The sequence below is a fragment of the Crocodylus siamensis genome, chromosome 5 (assembly GCF_052110815.1).
Source record: "Crocodylus siamensis isolate JL-2025a chromosome 5, ASM5211081v1, whole genome shotgun sequence".
Lineage (NCBI taxonomy): Eukaryota > Metazoa > Chordata > Crocodylia > Crocodylidae > Crocodylus > Crocodylus siamensis.
In genome coordinates, this window is record NC_143399.1 from 49419528 (window position 1) to 49447307 (window position 27780).

The window sequence follows — 27780 nt, forward strand, 5'->3', positions numbered from 1 at the left end:
AGAATGAGTGTTCTTTGTGCTTTCTTGGGTTCTATAGAGGGGGCCACTGTCTTAGAAGGAACCCAAGAAGGGGGTAAGACTTTTTTGCCTCAGATACTAATGATATCTACAGGTATTCAAGTATGTAAAAATCAAATAACTGGATTAGTAAAAATAAACTTTTTTCCTACTGAATAAATAGTCTAAAGTAATGTATTCAGTAATGAAAATGGAAGATTGAAGGTGAACATATTCATGAATAATTATTCAATAACTTTCTTCCCTCTTTCTTTCACTGAAATTATGTTATCAGTTTGAATAAGTGACTGTATGATTTGGCACCAAACTTAACCAATAAGTCCAATTTTACACTATTACAAATTAATCTGTTAGGATACAATGGATCTTGTAAGTGCTTTCATTGATCGAGTCATGGTCTCAAATGATGGAGTTCTTAAACAGGAAAGGTTAGACTACATATTTAAAGTGGGGGGAAGAACTCCATTACTTGACTGTCTTTTTGTACATCCCTAACAGCAATACATGCCGGAGGCCAGTTTAGGTTTACAGTTTGGGAGGGGGCTGGGTTAGCCCAGCTAAGGGTTTTGTTTGGCCTTCCTCTTCATTTCCAGTGATACTGGGTAAGGACAGTAGAACTCAGCTTGACAATGAGCTGAAGCTGCGTTTGCTAAGCTGGCAGTTGGATCTTTTTGTTTGTAGAGTAAGCAAATTTGCATCAATGCTTTTTCTGTCTGTAATCATGGAATCCCACTTTGCAATTTTTAGATTCACTTTCAGAAGGCATCCAGCCTCTCTTGTTTAGAGTGTATCAGCTTCAGCTAAATGAGGACAGATGGACATCTTCCTTTGACTTAAAATCCATTGCTCATGTAAGCAAAGGCAGCATAAGTTTCCTGATTAAAGTACACTTAGTAAAAGGTCTTTCTTTACTTGCATTTAAACAAAATGAGCTGTGACTTCAAGTTCTTGAGCTTGTTGGAGACTTACTGTGACGTATCTTTTCCTTTGTGGAAATAGTTCTGTATTTGTCAGTGTAACAGATTTTAGCTGAACCTCTCCACCAAAATAAAAGTTAGGGATTACTTCTTTCTTTATTCTATTTAATCCATATACTGTTTTCCATGATGGTCACCTTCTACATAATAGCATTCAGTTAATCATTCTGATCATCTTTCTGCATTTGCGTCTTAGTGCATTGTATTTTCAAAAATGTGAGATATAGAAAACCCTAAGAATTATTATTTTATTTTAAAAATGTATTATTATTATTTTGTACGTAATGGCATTTTGACTGGAAGATTTCTTATAAAGGCAGATTCCAGCTTGCTACTTACCATTATATTCCCTGTACAAGCTGGCAAACCCCTTCTTTGGCTTTATCTGTACTAGAAAACGTCTTTTCCATCTTTCAGTGCAAGTAACGTAGGGCAGGCTTACTCGCTTTCATTACCTTGTCCTCCAATCCTGCGAGTAGTTTGGACAAATTTTTTGTATGTGCTGGATAAAGTTTGCCAGAATAAAGAGTAGAATATTTTCTATGAAGGTTGAAGGCTTTCACATTGATATGGGTCTTAATGACCGTAAAAGTTGTTAGTCATTTTTAAATACAGAAGGAAAAGAAACATTTGTCAAAAGTTCTCTCCTGATATACTTTATTTGAATGAGTCATCCACCCTGGTGATCTTCAAAAATCATCTTGATGCCTATCTTGCTGGTGTCATCTGATCCCAGCAGTCTTTCCTGCTCAAGTGCAGGGTGTCTGGACCTGTTGATCTGTAAGGTCCCTTTCAGCCGCTAACATCTATGAAACTATTTATGAAATAGAATTGATTGACTTTTTTATACACATACATGCATGCACATTTTGAATTTCCACTGGAAAGTGGATTAAATCATTTTGCCATTCAATAAGCTGTTCATAGGGCAGTAGCAAACAGAAGAAGAATGGAACAGTGATACTGATAATCGTCTCTGTTTTTGAATGGTCTATCAGCTACTGTCTAAAGCCTCATTCTGTCCAAACCAGTAGCATATTGAATCTCTTCTTTAGAATCATGCTGACCCAACTAGCCACATATTATTTAAGTCAGTGAGTCATTCCCCTCTGCTTTTGTCATGCTAGTTATATTCACAGCTCCTGTTATAGAGACAGGATCTTCAGCAGTTCTCAAACCTCACATCTTACCAATGGTTAGTAGCCACGCTCAGCCTTGTAACCCCCACTCTGCCTTGTAATCAGATATTCATCAGCTTTCAGGTAATGTGTTAGAACTCTGTAAGAGGGATGACTGCAGAATGACTTAGTATGATTACTTTAAAAAACTTTGGTCATTACTGAAGTATGTAGTTACACTAATAGAAACTGTTAGGACGCATGTCAAGATTGGTAGAACAACCCTGACTAGACCCAGACCTGGCCATTTGCAATTGTTGCTAGCTATCGCTTGTTGTTAGAATAATAAGAAACAGCCACATCAAAAGTAATGATGGAGAAGTTCAGACGTCTACAAAGCAAGTTTCCCCAGACACTCGAATGCTTTGTTTATATTTCTAGCCTTTTGCTTATTTTAGTTCCTTCCCCTCACTCTGTAGTTCTCTTTGCTTCCCTAAATTAACTTTAGTTTTCTCTGTCTATTGTTTTCAAGTTCCTAATACTATTGGACCAAAAAAACGTCTTTTAGCATTGCTTAATACTTGAGAATAAACAGAACAATTTTGTGTTTCTGTTCTGACTTTTTATAATTTCTACAGTCCTGGTCATTGCTGATTATCTAGTTCTAAGGTTATGAGTTATTTTACCAGCAGTAGGACAAGTGTACATGCATTTTTTCCCCAGATGTAATAAAGATACCATAACTTTCCACAGAAATTTTAGTAATGAAATCATTGGATCTATTTTCTGTTTAATTTAAATTAAATCTTTCCCCCATGCAACTTGCAATCCTTGGTGCTCCAAAAATGTTATGAATTAACGTTATTGGTAGGGAGGGCTTGAGAAAAGGGGAGAGCAGCAGAGAAGTGGAAAACAATTGTATAGCTGTGGAATATGCTACTTCCTCTCCATCCTGGATGTGCTGTTTTGAGGGAAAATGAAGTAGAGGTTCTCCTTGAAAGCAGCCAGCCATCTGCCCCTGTTCCCACAATGGTTATTAATGAAGTTAGCCCCAGGGTAGCACACACTCACAGGGCTTGAGGGGCAGGCAACAGCCCCTGAGCTATGCTTAGCTTTTCCAAACTCCTGTGACAGTCATCTTACTTGCAAGCAAATAAGTAACCTAGACCTTTGGAAATATTGATAGATTCCTTTTGAGCAGCATATAGTTGCCTCCTGAATACTGAGTAGGGAAAGCAAAACTACAAAACTGGAGGACAGAAATGAGGAACAGCCATTGGCAGAGAAAGAAAGTATAAAGAAAATAGGAGGTGCTGGGGGGAGGACAGCAGTAATTGAGTCGACCGTAACATCAGTGAAGAAGGCGGCATTGTGTGTCTGTTCTACTTGCAACAAACTGGCAGACCTATTGGAAGAGGGAGAAACACTGCTTGCAACTACCATACTGCTGGCCTTTCAAGTATCTTTGACTAAAAAGTGTGTGCGTCTGTCTTAGCAGAATTAGTGGGGGAGGGGAGGTTGTGTTTTCTACAGCTCCTCTAGAGTGGGCCGTTGTCTTAGGAGTGATCTAAGCAGTAGAAATTGGTCAAAATAGCAAATTGAGTGACCTGAGAATATACTGAATACATGAAATATCAAGAAACCAAAGATTGGCCACTCGTAATGGGGAGCATTATCTTTACTGTTGAAAAACAACAACAAAAGCCTTGATACAAACTTATTCTAATTGTTGTCTGTCAACACTGTTCTTTCATGGTGCATTTCATTTTTTGGTTCTGACGAACCCTCTCCTGGTTGAACAGTCATCTGAAAATAGTAGGGTTTGGCGGGATATGAGACAATGTTACTACCGAGAATAGTGATTCTCAACTTTTTAGACTCAAAGCACTGCATGGAAATGTTAGTTCTTACCCTTCACTTGTTTTTCCACTGTGGAAAAGTGACGGAGCAATTCTTCTGTTGCAAAGACTTCAGAAAGACAACAGCAGGTTGTTGTAATCATTTTGCACTTGTTATGCGTTATGGCCTTTTGTGATAGGTGGCCATGTTCGCATGCGTTAGTTAGAGGTTTGCATAGTATTTATGTAATAGTGTTTACGTAACAGGTGCTGGGTGAATGGGAGACTCTGGGGCTGCAGCATGTAAGCAACATGCGGTTGGAATTTTCCACACGGGGTTTCTCAAGGGGAAGTCCAGGGTCTGTCAGTAATGTGACAGTCACTGCTCCGAGCCAATGAAGAAGTGCCACATGTGATTAGACCGCCCTGCATCACTGAGGGTATAAAAGACATTGCACTGTGAACTTTGGGGTCTTTGCGCGCCCGACGGAACGTACCCTACAGATCGAATCGAACTCGGAGCGACCTTCGGCCCGGCCAGCCGGAGGGGAGGACGCCAGACCCGCCTGATCCCAGCGGCCTATCCCAGAAACACCTCGCCAGCACAACAGCAGTCTCACGTGTCGCTAGGGCGCGTGAGACGTGGTGAGTGTGTGCTGACTGGTGGACATAGCACCATTCATTCTGTTTTATTTTGCACTTCATTAATAAAGTTAAGCCTGACCAATAAAGCAAAGCGTAATCTGCGTAAGCCCAACTATCGAAAGATCCTGTAACACAGGTCAGAATGTTTTTGACACTGGATTCCTATTGGAGATCTCTGGGTTTATCTTGAGTCATATTGTAGTTGTTTGAATACCTAACTGCTAATATTGCACAGCATCCTTAAACAGATCTCTCAGTACCCCAGAATGCTATAGCATCCTGGTAAAGAATCACTAGCTTAGGTGCTATTATGAAGGGTCCACTAGAAAGTTGCATATTTTTTTTTACAAAGCACAGATCTTGACACTGAATTTTTTGATCTCGTTGCTGTCCAAGGATTTTTTTAAGTGGTTTTCTCTTAGCTTACAAACCTGGCTGCTGTAAAGAAAATGCACATCTGTCATCCTGTGTCATAAATTAAACCATACCTTCTTTGAAATGCCACATTCTTTACTGCTGAAGAACTTCTCATCAGTCAACCAAATAAAAGTTAAGTCATTTATCTATAGAATAGAGACCATGGTTTCTCACTCTGAAATCAAGAGATACTGCTGCTAACATCTATGCCCAAAATTTAATTTTTTTTTTTTTTTAAGAGTGGGTGTTGGTAAATTGGGTACATTTAGCGTCCCATTTAATAGTTGATTCATAATGGTATAGAATAGGGTGATGGGGTTTTTTTTTTCCATCTGTAACCATGAGAGATGTAGATTGACTGATGTAAAAGCTCTAGGTCCAGCTCAAAGAGATTCTGTAGTGGGACAGATGGGATTATTGGCTTGCCAGATTATCATTTTACATAACCAGGAAAGTCATTTTGATTGTTGCTGTTGTAACATTTGCCAAAGGTCTGTCAGCATTTCCATTATAAACCCCCTATTTTCCGGGGTTTATGAGTAGATTGTAAAAAAAAAAAAACAAAACAAAAAAAAACACAACAACCCTGCTTTGGTCTAAAACTTGGCATACAAGATCACAATTGAGCAGCAGATATTTTCTTTAGCAAATTTTAAATTAGTCAGCTGTTTAAACTGTAGAGAGGGCAACATTTTTTCCCCCTTTGGTTAAATAGATATGAATATTTTTTCCAGCCCTCTTATTCCAATTAGATTTATAAAAACAAAACCCTATTGCCATTAAACTATATATATATATATATAATATATATATGCATGTTCTCATGTTCCATTTGCCACAGGATCTCGCCTCAAAACTTTCCCCATCTTTGAATTGGTCTATGATTGACTAAATCCCACCCACCTTCCCTCTCTTTTTCACTCCCCCCGTACATATTTCCTTTTAGTGTACTTGCATTATTACTGCTCTAAATTACAGCTTTCTTTCCTTTCCTTGAGTCCATCCACATACATCACTGCTGCCTTGCTGTTTAAGGCTTGCAACATTCAGTTTTGAATTAATCAGATTTTATCTTTCTGTAATAGAATTTTGAGGTGATTAGTATGATAGAGGCTATCTATGGTAGATGTACTTTAAACTAATAGTCAGAGATTGCATTTCTACATTAAATATTGTTTTCAGCTGTCATTTGATGTACCCAGCTTCTTAAGTCAAGAACGTAAGAAGAACATGGCTGTTGATTTACTTTTTGTATTTTTTTTTTTTTTTTTTTTTTGCTGAGGCTTTGCTCCGAGAAAGCATGGATGTGATAAGTTATGGTACTTTCACATTCTGTTTTTAACCCACTGTTGTTGTTGCAAAGTCAAGTGTGATTGGTCCAAGGCATCACTGTGGGTTTTTGAGACTGACTTCTTTTAGTCATTTCCTGAAAACTTGGTGCAGAAATGTGACAACAGAGGAAGCGACAACTGACTTTACAGAGCTGAATTCGTCGTAGAAAATCTCACAGTTGGATGCAGGTAAGGGCTACGAAATCTACGAAGATGTAGAAATCTGGAATAATAAGCCGTTGTGTGGAAATCTGTATCCAGATGACTCCCAGCTGATGCCAGCTCTTGAGGAAGAACATTTGCTCTTGTTCATTGCCACAATACTCAAGAAAGCAGCTCAAGCATTGAAATGCTTTGGAGTACTCTTGATGAGTGTGAATTGTAGCTGTGTGACTGGCAAAGCTTAGTGAAGTGCAAGTTTAAAAAACTGAAAGTTGAGGGCTGGAAAATGAGTGCGTTTAAAAAGTACTATAGTCCCTCTCCTGCAGCCTTTAGAAGATCCTTATCAGAACAGGATGCTAGCACTACAAAAGCAATGGCTAATTTGAAGGACTATCAGTGGTACCACCAAATAAAAAGCAAGAGGACATGTGAGCAAGAAGCCTCAGAGCAAAGGAAGCCACTTGGTGCATACAGGTGGCAGACCCCTCCTAAATTTAATTGGAAGGTGAGCAGGAAAGAGCTGTCTCACAATCTTAAATGGGAGAATAATGAGCAAAGTCCTATTGAAGATTCCTTGCAGGTGGACAGCACAAGTGCTGATGGTCTCCAGGAGGACCCAACAGGGAAACCAATCAAAGCAGGAATCAAAACATTTCGGGTTCCATTCAACAGGTCTATATCTGAACCTGAGCCCCACTGGAGAAATAGAAGTTCAAAAACATTTCTGCACCCAGCACATTCAGTCGATTGTGAGCAGCAGGGATATTTCATTCGTGGTATCTTTTCAACGCTGTCAAGTGGCTTTTCTAAGATGTTGAACCGAAAAGAGGAGGTCAATAGTGAGGCAGGGAATGAATCCAGGACAGATGGTGATCAGAGTGCTATGAGTACAGGTAAATATACTGATTTTTGTTTTGCTATCTCTGTATTTGGTTAACAGGAATGTAACTACTTGCTTTTTGACATGTTTGACAGCTATTTCAAACTACCTCATAGAAATTTTACTAAAAGTTAATTTAGGGAAGTTGATAACACCTACTTCAAACTAAGTGTTCCCTAATGTGTCACCTGGTGCGCTGCTATGGCGTTTTGAAAAATGCTTTAGCTTCCCGTTAGTCTCTTGTTTAGTAACATTATAAAGGTTTAGCCAGTTGGGACTGAGGCCAGTGAGCTTTTTGATACCAGTCTCTTGTATTTCATTTTAAATCTATTTTCCTGATCTATCCTTGGAGCCAAAGTGGTGGTGGTGGGGGGGGGAGTTTTTGTGTGCCCTCTTAATTTGTCACTTGGCTTCTTTGAGGACTTGCAGATCTGATCCAAGTAACTGATTCATCTGTGAAAGTGTTTACATTTTCACTTCGAAAAATTCATAACATTTTCTACAATCCTCCTAACTAATCATACTAAACCCTGATGACATATGGACCCATTTGAGATATTCAGCCACATCTCTGGTATTAAAAAAACAAACAAACCCCAAAAACAAAACCAAAAAAACTCCCTCAGTTTATTATAATGACCTCTGCTCATGTCAGGCACTTAAAATATTTTAACTAAAATGTAGGGTTTTTTAATATGGTATAAACTAGTATTTGCTTTCAGAGTCATTCAGATATCTTTAAAATGGAACAAATAGTCTAAAGAAAAAAGATGTGATTATTCAAAATTAAGCCTTAACTCTGGAGTGGGGGGAGCTGATTTGTTTAGAATTGATGATTAATGTCAATAAAAGTCCAAAATGAATTTATATTTCTGTGAGGAGACTCTAATGAGCTGACATCTGGGCTGATGATGATTATTACATTGTTATAAGTAGCACCAGCTTACAGTTGCTAGGGTTTTTGCACTGGGACAGTGGATAAGTGTGTTCTCACTTTTCTTCCATATGAACTCCTTTCTGGTGGACAATGATGGATATAAAGCTGCTTCTTGTCATTTTTTAATATTGAATGGTAGTCTGGCTATTGATATTTTGTTAAACAGAGGGCTCAAAAGAAAAAAAATCTATGGGAAGGAAAGAGTAGCTCAAGATATGCCACCCATCAGCAAATAGTTGAGGGTTGTTATGGAGTAATGAAAGAACCCTTGGCTCTGAGGAGTCTGGCTCAACCTCCTGCTGAGCTTGCCGAACTGGTTTTGACTAGCAGGACTAAAGCTCAAGAACTCTCTAAAACAAACTAGTTGGATTGAAGAGACTCTCTGGGGGAACTGTCTGAAGGAGGGAGGGAGGTAGAAGTGGGGAATGGAGTGACACATCTGTTGGGACATTCAAAGAAGCCAATTCATGATGGGGCTTTCAGTACAGTAGATATGCATGTAGTGTCATTAATCCTGTGACCCTGATGTAGACCTCCTCAACTTAGATTGAAGAGGTTAAATTGGAAGAGGTACCAGGTCTTCTATATTTATTTCTCAGCTCCACACAGGTTCAACTTGAAACACTGAGAAGGTGAGGCCATATGATACCTGGGTGGTCTAAAAACAATCTGAACATTACCTGCAAAGAAAGGAACCTTCCCTTGACTTGAGAACACATTTGACTTGTTCTTGTCTGAGGGGGGAGTTGTGGGGAGAGTCTGATATCAGAATAGCCATAAAAATCTAGGGGGGGGGAAACCTGTTTCCCATGCCAAGCGAGGTATTCTTAGGGAATCCTTAGTCCACACTTCTGCAGCCCCTAGCCAGGTCTGGACTGAGTAGCTTCTTTTGGGCCTGATCCAGCTTAGAAACAGTGGTAGATGCTGTGGCCACTGCAGCACCAGTGAGGGGTCCAGTGGTGGTGGAAGGCTCTCTGGAGGTAGCAATTGGCAGCAAAGGATCTGAGGATGGCAAGGTGTCCCAAAATGGTGGTAACAAGAGTTTCAGGGCACTGGAGTCTGGGTGTGCACTGATAGTACAGGGGCAGTAGCAATGAACCAAGCTCACTGCTGACAGCCATGGCCATGAGGGCCAAAATGCCCTGACTTCTGTGGCAAGCCATGCCTGCTAACTTCTGGTGGCCCACCAGGCTGGATAGAGAGGCTTTGCAAGTCAGATCTGGCCTGCAAGATGTATGCTTAATGCACCAGCTTTAGACTAACTAGATTCTTGTTCAGTCTTGCATCAAAATCCTCTTTCCACCGCTTATGTGGACATCTCACAAAGGCTCAGTGACTCTAGGCTGGGGAGGGAGGGTTTGACTGATGGAGAAGTTTGTTTTCTAGCACAGAAAAAGCATACTATTCCATGCTTAGGCTAAAAATAAGCAACCAATTTGATTCAGATTGGAGTGTCTCGCAGCAAAGCCCAAATCTTACAGATGTACAAGTCTACTGTCCCACATTAAGCATCTGTGAAATATCTGAATTAACACATAACACCTAATCAGTTAATTGCCATTTAAATGTGTAAAGGACTGCCTCATTTGTTTTAATGCCAGACATATCCCAGAGCTGCATTAAACTGATTGTCTTGTTTTTAGCCTTAAAGAACTGGCATCTTTGACAGTGTTAGTCCCTTTCAGGGTCTTGCCTGCCCCTTCTGGGAAAAGATTGATAACTCTCATGCATCTTGAATAGAGAAGAGAGATTGTCTTCTGAACAAAGTCCCTGATCTTGCTGGCTCAAATCAGTTGTCACTTTCAGTGATGAAAGGGCACAGAATTGCTCTTGGAAGACGCTTCTCCTTGATCCAGAAAGCCTCAGCAGAGGACATGCACAAGGAACACCACTTGACAGCTCATTGGATAATGCATTTTAGGATGTTATAACACAGATTCAAGCTGGAAAGAAAGGAAACCAATGAATAGTCAGGGAACCCTGCCTCTACAGTGTGCTGAAGAAATAAGTGTGGGCCACCCTAGATCCCTGGCTTGACTGAAGCACTATTGGCTGCTGCAACCGTTGTGTTTTAACTATGTTTAGAGCCAGACATATTCACTAACTTATTTGTGAACTGGTTGTAATGCAGACAAAGCCTTAAATTTCAGGAGGTTAGATTGTGTTTTTGCATTATTAGTAATAACCTACAAAAAACTCAGAACATGTTCAGTAAAAGCATCAATCAAGAATGAGGGAAATTCCAGTAAATAAATCTTTGGACTGTAAACATTCAGTAAAGTTGAAGTCGTGATTTCAATAGAAACAGGATAAGGAAAGAGATAACAAAAACAGTTTCATAGATTTCATAGATTTCATAGACATTAGGGCTGGAAGGGACCTCGGGAGATCATCGAGTCCAGCCCCCTGCCCAAAGGGCAGGAAGTCAGCTGGGGTCATAGGATCCCAGCAAGATAAGCATCCAATTTACTCTTGAAGGTATTCAATGTAGGTGCTTGAACCACCTCCGCTGGCAGACTGTTCCAGACCTTGGGGGCTCAGACAGTAAAGAAATTCTTCCTTATGTCCAGCCTGAAACGGTCTTGCAGGAGTTTGTGACTCTTGTCTAACTGTACCTTTAGTGGAGCTTTCCACACTGTTCCCATTCTTAGCATGTTTTAAAGGTCACTGAAAGCAGGAGAGTTTTATAAATGAATTTATAGTTCTTACTTACCTGGATCCTTGGACAAAGCAAGTCTAATTGTAATATTGTAATAATTCTACCTCAGTAGAATAAATTCTATATTTTGACTCAGTAAAACTGTTTTAGTTTGGAGAAAAATAAATTGATTGCCCATATATAATTTTAATTGGCTATAACTGTCATCCTCTTGTCCTTGTGATTGTGGTATTTCCTGCAGAATTACTTCCTACTTTTGCTTCATGAGAACAAAATAAAATTTGTGTTCAATATAAAAATTCTGATTCTATGGTACAGTGGATTAAAATGTTGTCCTTTTTCCACTGGTGCCTTCAGCGAATGAGCATTTTTTGATGCAGTCTGTCCCGGGAAGCCAGAATGGGACTTACCCGTGGCAGCGGCAGAGCCCAAGCGGGACATCCACCGCTTGTTTATGCCGGTGCGGCCTGAAGCCGGCACCGGTGCCGACAGTCGGAGGCCGGCAATAAAAGCAGCCGCCGAGGAAGGACGGCGGCAGGATCCGGGGAGAAGCCTCTCTGCTGCTGAGGCAGAGGATCCCAGGGGGAAGCGAGTAGGTAACCTCGCACCCACCGGGAGTGAGGACCCCAGAGGCGGACGGGCTCCCAACCCCTCAAGAGGAGAGTCAAGGGATGCCGGGGGCAGGCAAGCTGCCGTCCGCCCGGCCCAAGGGTTGGAGAGTGGCAGCCGTAGCCGAACGGCGGACCTGCTTGAAGGGACCCCGCGGGGAGTTGCAGCCCGCCCAAGCGGAGGGGAGAATATCAGTGGCAGCCAGCCCCAGCACAACAAGCGGGGCACAGCAGACAGGCCCAGAGGACAAGGGATCCAGCGACGAAGAGTTCTGGGACTGTGAACCCGCGACATGCAAGGCTTACAGGTCCGGGGTTGGGTCATCGGCCCGGGAGGGCACCCATGAGGTGCAGTAGGGCATAGACCGGTGTCGGCCACCGGTGGCCAAGGACCCGGAGAAGGGTTGCCCATAAGGGACCTAGGAAGGTCCAGGCTAAAGACTTAGTGTTAGCTTTCCAGATTCCTTGCATTACAGGAGGAGCCTGCCGAGGAGTATAGCCGGGGAGGTCCAGTCAGGGGCCCAGGCTTTTGGATCAGATGTCTTGATCTTCAAACACCTCAGGTGTCAGAAGGCTGCATTTACATGTTCGAGCCAATTTTGGATTTCTTTTGCAATGTTAGTCTTCTAACTTCTTCTAACTTCTGCGGGAGATGGCTTCTGAGGCACAGAAAATACTCAGCATTCTCCAGAGTCTTATGATAAATATAAATTACTGGAGCTGGAGACTGCTCATTAAGAGCTTGTTGATGGAGGACCTTAGTCTTCTGAATGTTGTCAGTCCCATTTTCTCCTACACCTCGGTAAAGATGTTGATGACTGCCTGAAGGTCTGCTTCCAAGTGAGCTCATGCAAACAGCATCATCAGCATACTGGAGCTCAATTGGGGTGTCTTAGTTTTGGCATGGAGTTGGCTGTGATCAAATAGCTTACCAATCATTTGGTAGTTTAGCTGCACTCTGACTGGAAGCTTTTTGGTGGTTAGATGTAGCATTGCAGTAAGGAATATTGAGACGTGTATTGAAGCGATGACAGCCTTGCTTAACTCCTGTCTTAATCTCAAAGAGATCTGTAATAGATCTGTTATTGAGAATCACTACTCACTTACCATTATGGAGCAGACAAAGAATGGTGACAAATTTTAGAGGGCATTCATACTTCAGAAAGATCCTTCACAACGGTTCTTGGTTGATTAGTCAAAGGTTTGTGTGAAATCAAAGAAGGCGATGTAAAGAAGCTTTACATTGTTCCTGACGTTTTTCCAGCAGTTGGCAAGCAGTGACGATCATGTCAGTTGTGCCTTTTGATACCCTAAACCTACACTGAGATTCTGGGAGCAGGTCTTCAGCAAGTGGAAGAAGACAGTTCTGGAGGGTCCTCAAAATGATCTTTCCTATGGCATATGGAAGAATACCTGAAGTGCTTCCATAAAGAAGAAGAAAAACACCTCTTGTCTTGCTGGAGAGAGCAGGGCATGGGCCAAAGCCTTGAAGTTGCAGGAAAATCAGCTTAGATTGGGCATCAGGAAAAACTTCTTCACTGTTAGAACTGTGAGGCAATAGAATTAGACTGCCTGAGGAAATTGTGGAATTTCCATCACTGGAGGTCTTTGAGAAGATGTTTGACTGGCATTGGTCAGGGATTTCATAGACGTTAGGGCTGGAAGGGACCTCGGAAGATCAAGTCCAGCCCCCCGCCCAAAGGGCAGGAAGTCAGCTGGGGTCATAGGATCCTAGCAAAATAAGCATCCAATTTGCTCTTGAAGGTGTTCAATGTAGGTGCTTGAACCACCTCCAACAGAGGTTCCAGACCTTGGGGGCTCGGACAGTAAAGAAATTCTTCCTTATGTCCAGCCTGAAATGGTCTTGTAGTAGTAGAACTACTTCACAGTTAGGGCGGCTAGGAGCTGGAATCAACTTCCTAGGGAGGTAGTGCTGGCTCCTACCCTGGGGATCTTTAAGAGGCTTGATGACTACCTGGCTGGACTCATTTGAGTTCAGTCTTTTCTCCTGCACAGGCGGGGGTTGGACTTGAAAATCTACAAGGTCCCTTCTGACCCTACTTATATGATTCTATGATGATTCTATGACTGTTCAACCTCATCATCCCTTGGGGCGCTCTGGTGAACAAACGTTCCCCCAGAAACTGGTGGTCACCCCGATAAGCTTATAGGTGGCCATCAGATCACCCCTGAGCCTACGCTTTTCCAGACTAAAGAGTCCCATGGCTCTCAGCCTGTCATTGTAAGGTCTGTTTTCCTGACCTCTGATCATGCGCGTGGCTCTTCTCTGGACTCTTTTAAGCTTCTCCACATCCTTTTTGAGTTGTGAAGCCCAAAACTGGATGCAGTACTCCAGCTGCGACCTCACCAAGGCTGAGTACAAGGGGAGAATGACGTCCTGGGATTTGCTTGAGAAGTATCTATGGAAGCCAACGTTTTGGTCGCTGTACTATCCACAGCATCGCATTGCAGGCTCATGTTCATCTTGTGGTCAGTGATGACCCCCAAGTCTCTTTCTTCCATAGCACTGCCGAGCCTATAAGGATGCTGCAGGTTTTTCCTCCCAAGGTGGAGAACCTTGCATTTTTCGGTGTTAAACACCGTCAGGTTCTCATCCGCCCATTTGCTGAGCCTGTCCAAGTCAGCCTGGATCACCCGCCTATCTTCTGGTGTGGATGCTTTGCTCCAAAGTTTGGTGTCATCAGCGAACTTGGCCAGTCTGCTTCTGACTCAAGTGTCCACATCATTAATGAAGATGTTGAACAATATGGGTCCAAGGACAGAGCCTTGGGGGACCCCACTGGTCACAGGACACTATGATGAGTGACTTCCATCGATTACTACCCTCTGGGTGTGACCGCGGAGCCAATTTTCCAGCCAGTGGATTGTGGTGGACCCAAGGCCACAATTGGCCAGTTTTGCCAAGAGGTGATCGTGGGATACCAGATCAAAGGCTTTTTTGAAGTCAAGATATACAACATCAATCTCTCCTCCCTTATCCAGGTGATAGGTCACCTGCTTGTAGAAGAAAATGAGATTGGTCAAGCAAGACCTACCCAAAACAAACCCGTGCTGGCTATCCCTTAGGATGTTGGCGTCAGCCAGTCCATTAAGGATGGCCTCTTTAATAAACTTTCTAAGATCTTCCCTGGCATAGAAGTCAGGCTGGTGGGCCTGTAGTTAGTTGGTCCACTTTCCTCCCTTTCTTGAAGATAGGCACCACATTGGCCTTCTTCCAGTCTTCAGGCACTATACCAGAGCACCAGGAGTTTTCTAAGATCTGTGCCAGACACCGGAGTGCCAGGAGTTTTCTAAGATCTGTAATTATGTAGGCATAGCAATGCTTATATTATATTATGGGTATTTCCCATATTTCTGGGCTTTGCTGGTTGCCACATGATGCTAGGAGGAATTTTTCTCCCCTCCTGTTGCTATTTGTCAGAATGTGGGGTGTTTTTTGTGCCTTCCTCAGAAGCACTAGGTTTTGGTTGCAGCCAAGTTTAAGGATTTTGACTGGGGTGTGCTAATGCTGTTGCTGGGATTAAAGCCTGGAGGTTCCTGGATAGAGAGTAATGCCCCTTCACTCAGTGTCAGACCAATCACCACGTTTGGGATCAGGAAGGAAATTTATTCCATAGTCATAATTTGGACAGATTATAGGGGTTTTGTCTTTGTAGCAGGGGGCATGGCCCTCTTCTTTGCATCTCTCAAGCATATTTTAACAACCCTTACAGCTGCTGGACACTTGCCACTGTTGTCTGCATGCTTTACCTGTGCCATGTTAGGATGTTATGCCTTACGGTTGTATGTCAGTGTTTCCTGTATATTTTTAGTAATGGGTTAGATAAGATTTGTTTGTGAAGGTTTGGATAGGAATGATCCTCCCTCAAATAAGGGGATAGATTAGATGATCTCCAGAGTCCCTTCCAGCCCTACTTTTCTATGAGTCTATGATAATTGGCATGGCAGGCTGCATGTCTGAGGTAGGTAAAGCCTGTTCAGGTTGGAGCTTAATAGGTATCTGTGAATATTTTATTCCCTAAACTTCTTTCTCAGTATTGAGAGACTCAGGTATATGGGAATTCAGGGGAGTGATTCACAGGAGATAGGAATTACAGTACAGACTTTTGGAGAGAGAAGGTACATCTTGAAAGTAGGATCAGGCAGACTCAAACAGATGCCTGTTTGAAGAGACAGACCAGAACCTGGTATTTGGAAGAGAAGCTTGATTTGAAGGAATGGTGTCCCAGAGACAGCACCTGAGACCCTGAGATGAACCTAACCCAGTTCCTGACAAACGTTTCAGAATGAGGAAAGCAAAACGGGGAACAGTGCCAAAATGTTTTATCTAGTTTTGTATTTGTAATCTCACAGGCTCAGCAGTGTGGGTGTCTAAGGGGAGCTTGATCGAGGGCCATAATAGTCTCAAAGGTTTTTTCAACGAAGGACTGAAAAGCCAAATATGCAAAAATTAGATGCTGAAGCAGAGAGGGTCAATATTGCTATTGAGGAATTGCAAAATAGAGGGCCTTGGTTTATGGTGTAGGGTGTGTAAACATTTCCACGACTAGCACTTATAAGCATGTACTCTTCTTAAAATATTGAAATCCAAGTATTTTTTTTAAATCAAAACCTATGTTCAGAATACTAATAGAGGGCATTAATTCTCACTCAAGGAGAGAGAATTTCAAACGTAGTACACGTCTGACCTTAAGTCTACTCCTCTTGCACGTGCATTATTTTATTGTTTAAAATGTTTCCTTTAATTGATTGGCTTAACTGTGTAATCCTGAGGTTTCTATATCTATTCTCTATAAAACAGAGTAATTGAAAATGATAAAATACACATTGGCAAAAATAAGACTCATTTAGATTTTCATTAAGGGTTTCTTCATTGTCTTTTTGTTTCATACATTACTGTTGAAATAATATAATTTTATAGTTGCTAGGAAGGGCACTAAAGTCGGATAGCTGGTGTCCTCTGTGTGAGAGATCTCTTAAGGAGCTGTTAGATGCATGGTCCATGTGAACTTAAGACATCACATGTTAGGTGCCTGTGTAACCGAGTGAACAAACATGCAGTTAATTTTCTTACAGAAGTTTGTATTCTTTTGCTAACCTAGATGTTCTTTAATTTCAGCTCAAGAATAGTTCTTCTTCAACCTCTACTCATTTTAACATGTATGCTCCTCCTGAGTGGGGTTTACAGTAACAACCTCTTCACTAAAATCACTTCACTTGATTAGAAGTTAATATTTAGGAGAATCTGTTAATGGTGGCATTGGCGTGTGCTAATATATACAGTGCAAATATATTTTTAGTAGGGGTGTCGGAAACAGGCCGTATTCGATTTGGATTCAGATTCGGTCTGAATCGGGGACAGTGATTCGATTTGTTGATTCAGATCACTGTTCCCGATTCAATTTGGCCGCATCCGAACCTGAAGATTCAATGTTGATTTGGAGAATCAGCGATTCGGCCATAGATATAGCTTTAAATGTTTTTTCTACATACTTCAAGGTACCAGGCACAGCTCATGAATGCTGCAATACTGGGGCAGATGGAGCATCCCACAGAAGTGCGAGGGGAGGAGCGGGGGGCAGCATGCTCGGCAGCAAACCCAGAAGTAAACTAGAAGTGCTTCTGATCCACTTCTAGGTTTGCCAGAGAGTGTGTTGGGGGGCTCCCATGCTCCCCCAGCTTGGTAGTCTGCCCCTGGGGGCCCCCCCCGGTCCAGAAGGCACCAGTCATTGAGCCCAGAGGGCACGGGGGAGGCCCCCCGTGTGCTTCCTGGTGGACCTGGAAGTGCTTCTGGTCCACTTCTGGGTCTGCTGCCCAGCATGCTGGGGAGTCCCCTGCACTTCTGTAGGACACTCCATCTGCCCCAGCATCACAGTGCAGCCTGGTACCTTGAGGTATGTAGAAAAAACATATAAAGCTGTGTCTATGTCCGCATCACCGAATCTTTCCAAATCTCTCCAAGTCAATCTGGAGGGTTTCAATTTGATTTGTACAGTTTAAATGGTCTCCTGATTCAATTTGGATTGGGAGACTTGGCCACCTAATTTTTAGGTCTAGATGGATTTTTGCCTTGACTGTAGCATTTACCTTTATGCTGATGTGAAGTGGGGAGGAGCTGAGTGTAGTATTGAATTAACTAGTTTTGGCTTTGGCTGTATCAGATTGAAACCCAGTTCTCCAACTAGAAATCATACAAAAAAACCCTCTCGTTTCATATGCCAAGCTTCTCCTTCCATCTACCAAAAAGGTCATTAAAAATAAACACAGAGGACTTTATAATGTGCATTTGACCTTTTTGCCAATGAAGAGTTTTGCAGTTTTTTCAGTGTATTTGCCTCCAAGCAGTCAAACTTTCAGTGGAGTCTAAAGAAGCTTGAAAGAGGTGGGGGAAAAACAGAGATGTGGAGATTTGGTGAACTCTAGGTTATGGGACTATAGTTTACCTTTTTCAAATAATGTTCTACTTTACCTACAAGTGATTCTATTTTATGCTATTTTAATAATTGTCCTACATATGTTCTATTAGGAACATGGGGATCTGTGTATTTAAATCTGAGATGCTAATGATTTCAAGCACTAAAATACTGAAGCCTTAGAACAGGCAGGCTTGTTGCTGCAGTTTTTGCGGTGAAGTGTTTCCTGTCAGTCCTGCAGCTTGATAAAAATTAACATTATTAAACCACCATGGTTTTCAATGACAGTCCTTTTTCATGCAGGGCTTTTTATCAGCCTAGGGCAATCTTTAATGATTTTGAGATTCCTCAAAATGTTTAACCTAGTTTTGGAAGGAAGTGGGAGGAAAATGAACAATGATTCTCAGTCTGTGGTGAAGCATCTAGTAATTATGTCCATCTGAATGTGTGGGTTTCTGTGTGCCAACCGTGACTAAACTGCAAGATTTAGATGTGTCACTACCATGCAGAAGTTTGTTTCCTGATGAACCATTCCTTACTTTTGCAACTAACCTGTGTGTACATACCAAAAGCATCATAATTATGATGTCCTGATGGAAGTTCTTTGGTTTCTGCTAAATGCTGAGACCTCCCTACCACAGTGGATTCTAATAGGAGTTGAGGGTCTCATTACTGGGTGGGGCTATATGAGGATTAGCACAAGGTATTTTAACAGTATTGCAATTTATAAAGAAGCTGCAGAACCAGTTGTACTACTGGACAGGCCTCTGCTTCAGGAGAATGACTTAGAACAGATACTAGTATGTAATTAGTATAAAAAGAACAAGGCAACCAATGGTGATAAAATGTGCAGGCTTTATTTATATTGGTTTTATATCAGAACCTTTGTGTTAGGTTTACGCTGGTTCTGTCTACACACACAATAGTAAATGCTAGTAAAACATCTATATCCTCATAGTAATGTGACGGTGCTAACAATTTGTCACTTGCTTATAAAGGTATGTCTGCATGGCTATCCACTGTCACTTACTGTAGATGTATCTGAGCTAGTTTAAACTAGCTATGCTGGGTACTGCTAGCAGTGGGGCAGCAGTACACTCAATGGGAACTGTCACAAAAACCCACCAAAAACTGGTTAAGATCACAGGCTAACAACCTGAGCAAAGTTCTGTATTGCTACAGCTAAGCTGCTGGTTGCTATTTTTCTCTTTTTAATCTGTGCCCACAGATGTAACCCATTAAGCAGTTACTACTTTAAAGTACCACTGGGTCTAAATTTCCCTCAGAATTTTTTTTTAATTGAGTGAAATAATTTGCAATACATTTTATATTAATAAAAAGTAATTATGACATCATGACTCAGTTTAAATATGCTAGTCAAGAAATTAAGTTTGCACAAGAACCAGAATTCAGACTACTTATGTATATGTACAAGGGTGTAGGTTGTAGCTGTGTTAGTCTAAGGACACAGGCAGGCAAGGTTCTTTGGGTGAATCTGATATCTTTTATTAGACCAACTCAAATAGTTGGGAAAAAAATTTTTTTAGCAAGCTTTTGGTTTTAAAAACCCTTTGTCAGACTGAGGAAGTCTGCAGTTTGTGTGTACTCTTATGTATATGTAGGTATTTCAAACTATAGTATATGATACTTTTACCTTCATTGTACAGCAATATATGCATAGGTATATGGCAAGATCGCTAAGTTTTATGATTGCTGTGAAAATCATAACTTCAAATTTCCAGATATTTATTGTTTTAAAACAGGTCTTCAACTTAAAAAAAAAAAGGGGGGGGGGAGGAGATGGGAGCCAATTCAGTTTCTGATTGCAGACTGATACATCCCTGTACAATATAAAAATCAAATAACAAATACACTGTATATTTAACTGTAATGTTTGTGCTTTATGGTTAGATCATGGGTTCAAACACCTGTATTTATTTTAATGACAAAGTTCCCAGGTACACACTGTGTATATTCAGACCTATGTATTTAAAAGCGCTCTATCCTATGTGACATTAAAGGTACAGAAACTTAGGAAAAAATCTGTTCAACTGTCTTTTGTGTAAGTCAAAGGTATTTACCATCATTGAACTATTTGTGGGGGTGAGTGGTAGAGAAGCCTTTTTAAAATATCTGTAGAGAATATTCATAGTTTCATAGTTTCTAGGGTCAGAAGGGACCTGAACAGATCATCTAGTCTGACCCCCTGCCATGGCAGGAAAGAGTACTGGGGTCAAACGACCCCAGCAAGGTGTTCATCTAACCTCCTCTTAAACACCCCCAGGGTAGGAGCCAGCACCACTTCTCTTGGAAGCTGGTTCCAGATCCTAGCTGCCCTGACCGTGAAGTAGCGCCTCCTGATATCTAACGTAAACCTGCCCTCTGCCAGCTTGTGACCGTTATTCCTGGTCACTCCTGGCAGTGCTCGGGGGAACAGTGACTCCCCCAATGCCTGCTGATCCCCCCTGACTAGTTTATAACAGGCCACAAGATCCACCCCCTCAGCCTTCTCTTTTGGAGGCTGAACAGGTTCGGGTCCCGCAGCCTGTCCTCGTATGGCCTGCCCTGTTGTCCCCTGATCATGCGAGTGGCCCTCCTCTGGACCCTCTCCATGCTGTTGACTTCCCTCTTGAAGTGCAGCGCCCGGAACTGGACGCAATACTCCAGCTGCGGCCTGACCAGTGCCGCATAGAGGGGGGGAGGATCACCTCTTTGGACCTGCTTGAAATGCATCTGTGGATGCATGACAAGGCATGGTTGGCCTTCCTAACTGCCTCCCCACACTGCCGACCCATGTTCATCTTTGAGTCAATGATGACTCCAAGATTCTTTTCTGCCTCCGTGCTGACAAGAGGGGAGTTCCGTAACCTGTAGATGTGGTGCCGGTTGTTCCTCCCGAGGTGCATCACCTTGCACTTGTCTGTGTTGAAACCCATCCTATTCTCATCCACCCACCCTTGTAACCTGTCTAGGTCTGATTGTATCCTGTTGCTTCCTTCTAGTGTGTTCACGTTCCCCCACATCTTAGTGTCATCAGCAAATTTGAACAGGGTGCTTTTTACCCCCTCGTCCAAATCACTGATGAAGATGTTGAACAGTGCGGGCCCGAGGACTGAGCCCTGCGGAATCCCACTGCCCACGTCCTTCCAGGTTGAGAAGGACCCGTCCACTACCACCCTCTGGGTGCGGCCCACCAGCCAGTTGGCGACCCAATTGACTGTGTGGGTGTCTACACCACAGCCCCCCAGTTTCTTAATGAGAACAGGGTGAGAGACAGTGTCAAAAGCCTTCCAGAAGTCCAGGAAGACTATGTCCACTGCTACCCCTGCATCTAATGATCTGGTGATCTGATCGTAAAAGGCCACCAGGTTGGTTTTTATTATCAAACTTCCCAAAAGAATTCAAGCTGGGTTGAAGACCAGCACAAACTTCAGCCTAGAGATGGGGACTTATGAGAGAAATGCTTTCTCAGCTGTTGTGCTGTTCTATAACAGATTATAATTAATTTGATTTCAGACACCCAAACACCCTTATCTCTTAGAGTATTATAGAAGAGAGAACCTGAAGCTGAATGTAGCTTTAAAAGGAAAGCTAGATCAAGGTAAGAAATATAGAGATATTGCATACATCAGTTGCTGCTAAAGCTGGAGCCTGGCTCTTCTCATCTGAAAGGAATGCACAAAGAGACACTGTAATAGCCTAGAGATACGAAGCACGGTCATTGATGTATAAAATGAAATTCAAGGCACTTTGCATTTTAATAGTCTTTAATCACATGAGAGTTCAGTAAAGAAAGCAAAAGAAGTAGGTATTTTTCTGGTTGTCACAATGGCTCATAGCTTTAGGGCTGTTAAGTAGAGCTGTGGGTAACAGGACTCCAATAACAATTCCTATTCTGTTCTTGCAGAGATTTTATGAAGAGAAGAGGCATGTATTGTTAACATTAGTCACTGAAGACAGAACAAGTAGTAATAGGCTTAAGCTACATCAGGATACATGGATCCTAAATATTAAAACAAACTTTTAAGAATTAAGTAGGAAATAGGACAAGATGTCTTGCATGTCCATTCATCACTTTATAACCATGACATTTCAGAGCCATCTTGATATACTTGTCTCTTGCTGGTTGGCACTACTTTGAAGAGAGCTGTAAAATGTCTGTTTTTCTAGCTACCAAAACAATTGCTGTTGCTTCTCTTGTGAGTTACTTCTTGTTTCCCAGCTCACAGCTGCTACTCTTGATCTGTTTGTCACATTTCTTCCTTCTCTGCTAAGTGGTTTTGAATTTCTTTGAATACTTCTCCCTGTGTGCGGCTTGTGTGAAGTCCCTTAGGCTTTTGTACATTCACTCTGTGCTCTTCTGCAGCCTCTCCAGAACTCTCAGAAACTAGCTCCCAGTAATGTAGCTTCTGCTTTTTTCTTTCAAACGAGAATACTAGGACAGAATTCACTGCGCAGTGCAACAGTAAATAAAAATCAGTTTACACCTGTACCCAAAGACGATAGTTTTTATGTTGGGGCTTTCAGATCAATAGATCTTGTGCTGTTAACAGAGGCCTTTTTTTAAAAATGGTAGAAAAATACAACTACCTCTTTTGAAAATTGCAATGTATTTTATAATTTAAAACTATGGTCTAGTATTTCCTTTCATGTTTATCATTTCCAAGAGTGGATATTTGTGGTTGTATAAACTGTGAAATTAACGTGTGTGTGTGTGTCTCGGAGATCTTTGCACTCAATGGCACAAAAGTAGCTTTTAATAAACCCATGAAGAGGACAGTTACCTACAGCTGGAAGGAAATGCTTCTCAAATGTATTGTCCAAGTTGATTTTTGTTAATATTCCCTTGGGTACATGAACTTTCCTTATCCCCCCTTCACTCATCTTCTGACAGTATACAGGATTCACAGCTCTCTAACACAGAAATTGCAGCCCAATTTGTATCCAAAAGCTTGCAAAAAACAATGTTTCCAACTATTTGAGTTGGTCTAATATAAGATATCAGGTTTACCCCAAAGAACTTTGGAGTTGGCAAGAAATTGGAGTGAAGAGGTGGTTAGGTGTTGGGAGGGCTCTGTGGCCCCCTGTTTATGGTATGTAGTCTTGTGTGTCCCCCTTCCCCACAAACTCCCTGGCTTTTCCAACCACTCAAGTACCTTACATTGTCAACAACTGCATTACAGTGTGTGCAGGGTTAAACCTGCAGAGGAGGGCTGGCTGAAAAAGTGGCAGAGTTTACTGTTACAGGCACAACCAACTACCCAGCACAAGCAGAGAGCTACCAAGCACCTTTTTCCCCACCTGAACCTAGCTATTCCTCCTTACCCCAAATAAGCCTGAGACCTCTGCCAGGGTCCCTAGCAGGAGAGTGAAATGGACACAGATGCTGTTGGGCCCCCCCACCCGTCCCCTGTACCTGCCCCTAGTCAAGTCTGGTTTTCCCATTAGAAATAAGATAAATTTTAGTGGTAATTTTAAAGGAATTAATGATGTGCATTGGTTCTTTTCCCTGCAGTAACTTCACGTTCATAACCAAAACAGTCACTTTCTTTACCCCAAATCTGACTGGTTTTATGTCATGAAATGCAGTTACAAAGCATAACTACTATTACCACTCTTACATTTGACATCTCATCTGTAAATTTCAGGTGGATCCTGTGATAGCAAAAAAAAAAAAAAAAAAAAAAATTCCTGGCAGCAGATCATGTATCACATGGGATCACATATTCCCTTTCCAAAGTATCTGAGACAAGCACCTGCAATTTTACTATAATGACAAAGGCCCTTCTACATCTTTAGATTTAAAGATAAAATTAATTTTTTCAAATTCCTATTGGGATGGGATAGGGGGAAACAGGATGGGACAGGACAGGGAGGGGAGGAAGTTGTGTTTTATAAGTATGGAAAACATATGGCACATAAGAAAACATTAAGGAGTAATGGTGTTAATGCCTGAAATCTCTCCAGAACCACAAATATGTTAAGTAGCAAATAAACTGCTAGTAAAACAGTAGAGCAGTTGCAATTTAGAATGTGGAACAGTAGGAGGAAGGAAAGGAAATATGTGAGAAATTGTCATGTAACATTTTGTGGTATGATTAAGAATGATGGCTCTTTGGGAATTAATTCTACCTTTTCTCCTGTGACCCCACAAACAGGAAAGGAGGGTTTTATATTGAAACAAAGCAAAACACAGAAAAATCCAGTGAAATAAAGTATATGAGATGCCTGAATTTAATCTATTTTTGAATGATTATCGTCACTCGCTCACATAAAATGTTCTTTCTATAAATTTCTTATTGTAGACCACTTCCATGTTTCTAAAGTTGGACAAAGATACTTGGACATTTACAGTATCACCATAGGAAATAGTGAGCATGTTTAATATGGTTATTTAATCACAATAATAGCCAATGGAACTGTTTTTATACTCAGTGGCATATCAACTGCCAGTTCCAAATTTGCCTCAGTGTAACAGGAACTTCCTAAATAAATTGATCTATAAAAATATTTTCTTGTGTAGGACTGATGTCTCAACATTTGGAGATTCACTGGTATAGTGCTACACATTATTCTTATAATACATTTCTTAAACATTGTATGGGCACTAATGGTCAGTGACCTTATTCTGAAAGGTTTACTAATGTTGAGTTTTGGTTTGAAAATATTTAGATCATGTGGTAGTAATTAAAGCAAAGCACTCTGAGTCAGGTGTCTGAGCCTTAAATCTAAGCAGAGCCAATGACTCACTGTCCAACCTTGACCAAATCAGTTGTAACCTCCTTATGCAAAGTGGAATTTTTCAAAGGCAGCTCTTCAAGCCCGATTCTGCATCTGAGCTTACTAGCACTTTATACATTGCATCCATACATCCTTTAACTTGGGATGTGAGAAAAGGGGTGTTTTTAAAACTGTCACAATGCAGTGAACTTAAAATAACATCAGGCTTTTTAAAAATACAATTGGCAATGGAACAAAATCTCTGTTATAGTCGTACAAGATTTTTTTTTCCCTCCAGAAAGTTTTGTGGGGGTTTTTTTGTGTGACACCATTAGATATTAATGGGGAAAAAATCTTATCTCCTTTATGGTCCAAGTTTTTCATTAGTAATATGTGAGCAGATTCTACAAGCTGAGAGAATTTGGAGAATAAGGAGTATAGAACTTTGTTACTTAAGTAGGCCAAATCCATTAATTGGTGATTAACAGCTGATTCCAGGTTTTAGTTTAAACATTTATACTTTGCTAGAATGGGGGAGGTCTTCTAAAATAGCATGGGGAGTTGGTGTTATGTAGCTTTTTTAATAATGTTTGAAGCCCTTAAAATGGCCCATTATTCAGGCAGTTGTTGTTTTCAGTGGCCCAGATAAGAAAGCTTTAGCCTAATATGCTTGAATGACCCAGATAATACCCTGTGAATGCAGATTACCATATTAGATCCCAGCATCCTGTGAACAGCACTCCCTCCCCCTAAATCAGTCCTGTTGTTCTGTCTCAGTAAGATCTTCCACATCTACACAATACTGGTTAGTTTTTCATTGTGTTCTCCCAAATTTTTTTATTTTTAGGTTTCAAGCTGTATTTATGTTGCAGAGTCTGGTAGTTGAACAAACACCTAAAAATACTTGAACTGTTTTTCTGTGGATATGACAACAGCTATCAGGTTTTTATGTATAACTGTTTATTCGTCACAGGCACAAACCCTGTTAGATGCTGTATAGTGTCCTCTGCTCCCTTCACTCCTGCCCTACAAATTCTAGCAATCCACAGGCATGCATCTTGAGAAGACCCACCTACCTTGCCTTGGCAGAGGGTATTTCCCATAAAGTAGGCTTAAAAAAGAAAGAAAAGGGAAGGAAGAAAAGAAAGGAAAGATTTGGTACAGATTTACCACTGTAAACCTGATTTCACTTTATGAAAGCAGAGTATAGATGGGATGTAAAACCGGTGTTTTTAATATTTCTGTTCTGCTGAAACCCAGATAAAAGTGAAAGCATCTGAAAAATTCAGCCTTTCATAGTGTAGTTCAATTGACACAAAAAGAGCTTCCTCACTGGGCAAATGCACATATTTTTAAAAATTTGGCATAAATGGTATAAGCACCCCTTGCCCCCCAACTGTCTAATTCTCAGCTCTAACCAAGTGCTCCTCAACCTTTTCCATGCCAGTACCCTCTCCTCTAGTCATAAGGGGAGGTAAGGTCATTTTGATGCTCTTGACTTACCTGTGAACAGGTAAGGGCTTACATGGGTTGAGAACCCCTGTTCTTGCCTCATGCTTTCTGTCACAACACTAGTCTGAAAGAAAAAAAAATCCCTTCCATGCTAAATCAGGTTTTGTTAGTAATTCTCCATGCATACCAAGGAAGGACTTGATTCATCAGACCAATTTAAAAGCATGTTTCCAGAGTATACCTTGAACATGTTGTAGTATTGACAACTAGGGATAGAAGTTCCAACCTATGTTAGTATCTATATTTTCCTGGAACAAGTTAAGAGGTAGCTGAAGCCTTTCTGCCAAACTGTTTACAGGATAAATTATTCTGCTTTGTAATTTCCTTGGCAGGGCATAAAAAATAAACTGTGGAAAAACTGGGGGCAGGGGAAAGCTTTTCTTAATAACTGAAGCACTTTTTTTTTTTTTTTTTACCATATAAGTTCTGTAATTTAAACATCTAAGCCAGTTCTGAGGAGACTGCTTGCATGAAATTGCAAATGTGAACTGAATTTTATGTTAAACTAGCTAATGACTTCCTGACAAGGGAATGGAATAAGGCAGTCATTGGGGAGGAGTTCAGGTAATAGCAGACCTGCCAAATGTGCATTGGTTGGGACACAACCAATTTGCCTGCAGAGCAAATGCATTTCTAGAACTGCACTGGAGTCTTGTGCATCTAGAGAGATTGCAAAAACTGAGCAGTTTGTTTTTTTTCTTAGCCTATTTTTCCCAGCTTTCTGGGGCCACTAAAGAGCTGCAGTTTTAATCAATAAGTACGTGCGTCTTTTCCCTGCACTAGTACTGGCTAACTGCAAGAAATAAAGAGATGACTGAAAAGCAAAATGAAATGGAGGGATCACACGTACTGCTTGGCTATGAGTAAGTCTGATGTAGGGGATTTGGGAGGTGAAAAAGGAAGGACAATATGGAACGAAAAATGGTGGGTGTGGGCAGAGGGGTAGAGTTTGATGAAAGGAACAAAATGGGGGTGGAGATCATAATCTTAAATGTTCCCCCAAGGCGCTTTTACCCCTAATTACACCCCTAATGAAAGCGTACTACCTGCTCACTGCCTTCACTCCCTTGAGGAAGAAGTGTCACTTGAAAAGCACCTCAGAACTTGGCAGCAATGCAATAGGTGCATGTAATCTTTTATAATCCTCTCTTCAATTTAATAATATCTGTCTCTGCTTTGAAGTTCAGCATGTATTGTAGACAGAGTGGGAATTTAACTGGCAGAGAGAGAAAGTGTACTTAACTTTCAGGAGCAAAAAAAGAAAGAGAAAACCCCAGTTATCTGAGGTACAGGATGATGACTGAATAAGAAGGAAGGACAGTATATTTAGGATTCTGCAGAGGGCTTTTGAATAACTGCCTGTTATTTGAAGTTCTTGGTATCCTTGGAAACAAACTGTTGTTATACGGAGAAAAGCTTCTGTTTTGATGATGTCATGAGGTTTGCAAAGTTGTACAATAAGCCTCTTGTTTGCAGACGGGCACATGACACATGCGGACTGAAACACACCTGCATGCCCTGTAG

The 27780-nt window shown here is 41.3% G+C and overlaps 1 protein-coding gene across 5 annotated transcripts in view; it reads left to right on the forward strand.

Annotated features, from left to right (window-relative positions):
- RASAL2 (RAS protein activator like 2) overlaps nt 1-27780 on the forward strand; it is a 286489-nt gene that overhangs the window by 95951 nt on the left and 162758 nt on the right. For 2 of the 5 annotated variants that reach the window (XM_090047327.1, XM_090047328.1), the window contains exon 1: nt 6793-7399. The exons of 2 other annotated variants lie outside the window; for them this stretch is intronic. In XM_090047327.1, coding sequence (XP_089903453.1) covers nt 6793-7399 — 607 coding nt within the window. Of the gene's footprint in view, nt 1-6792; nt 7400-27067; nt 27120-27780 lie in introns of those variants that run through there. One more of the 5 variants, XM_090047331.1, reaches the window with a different exon arrangement.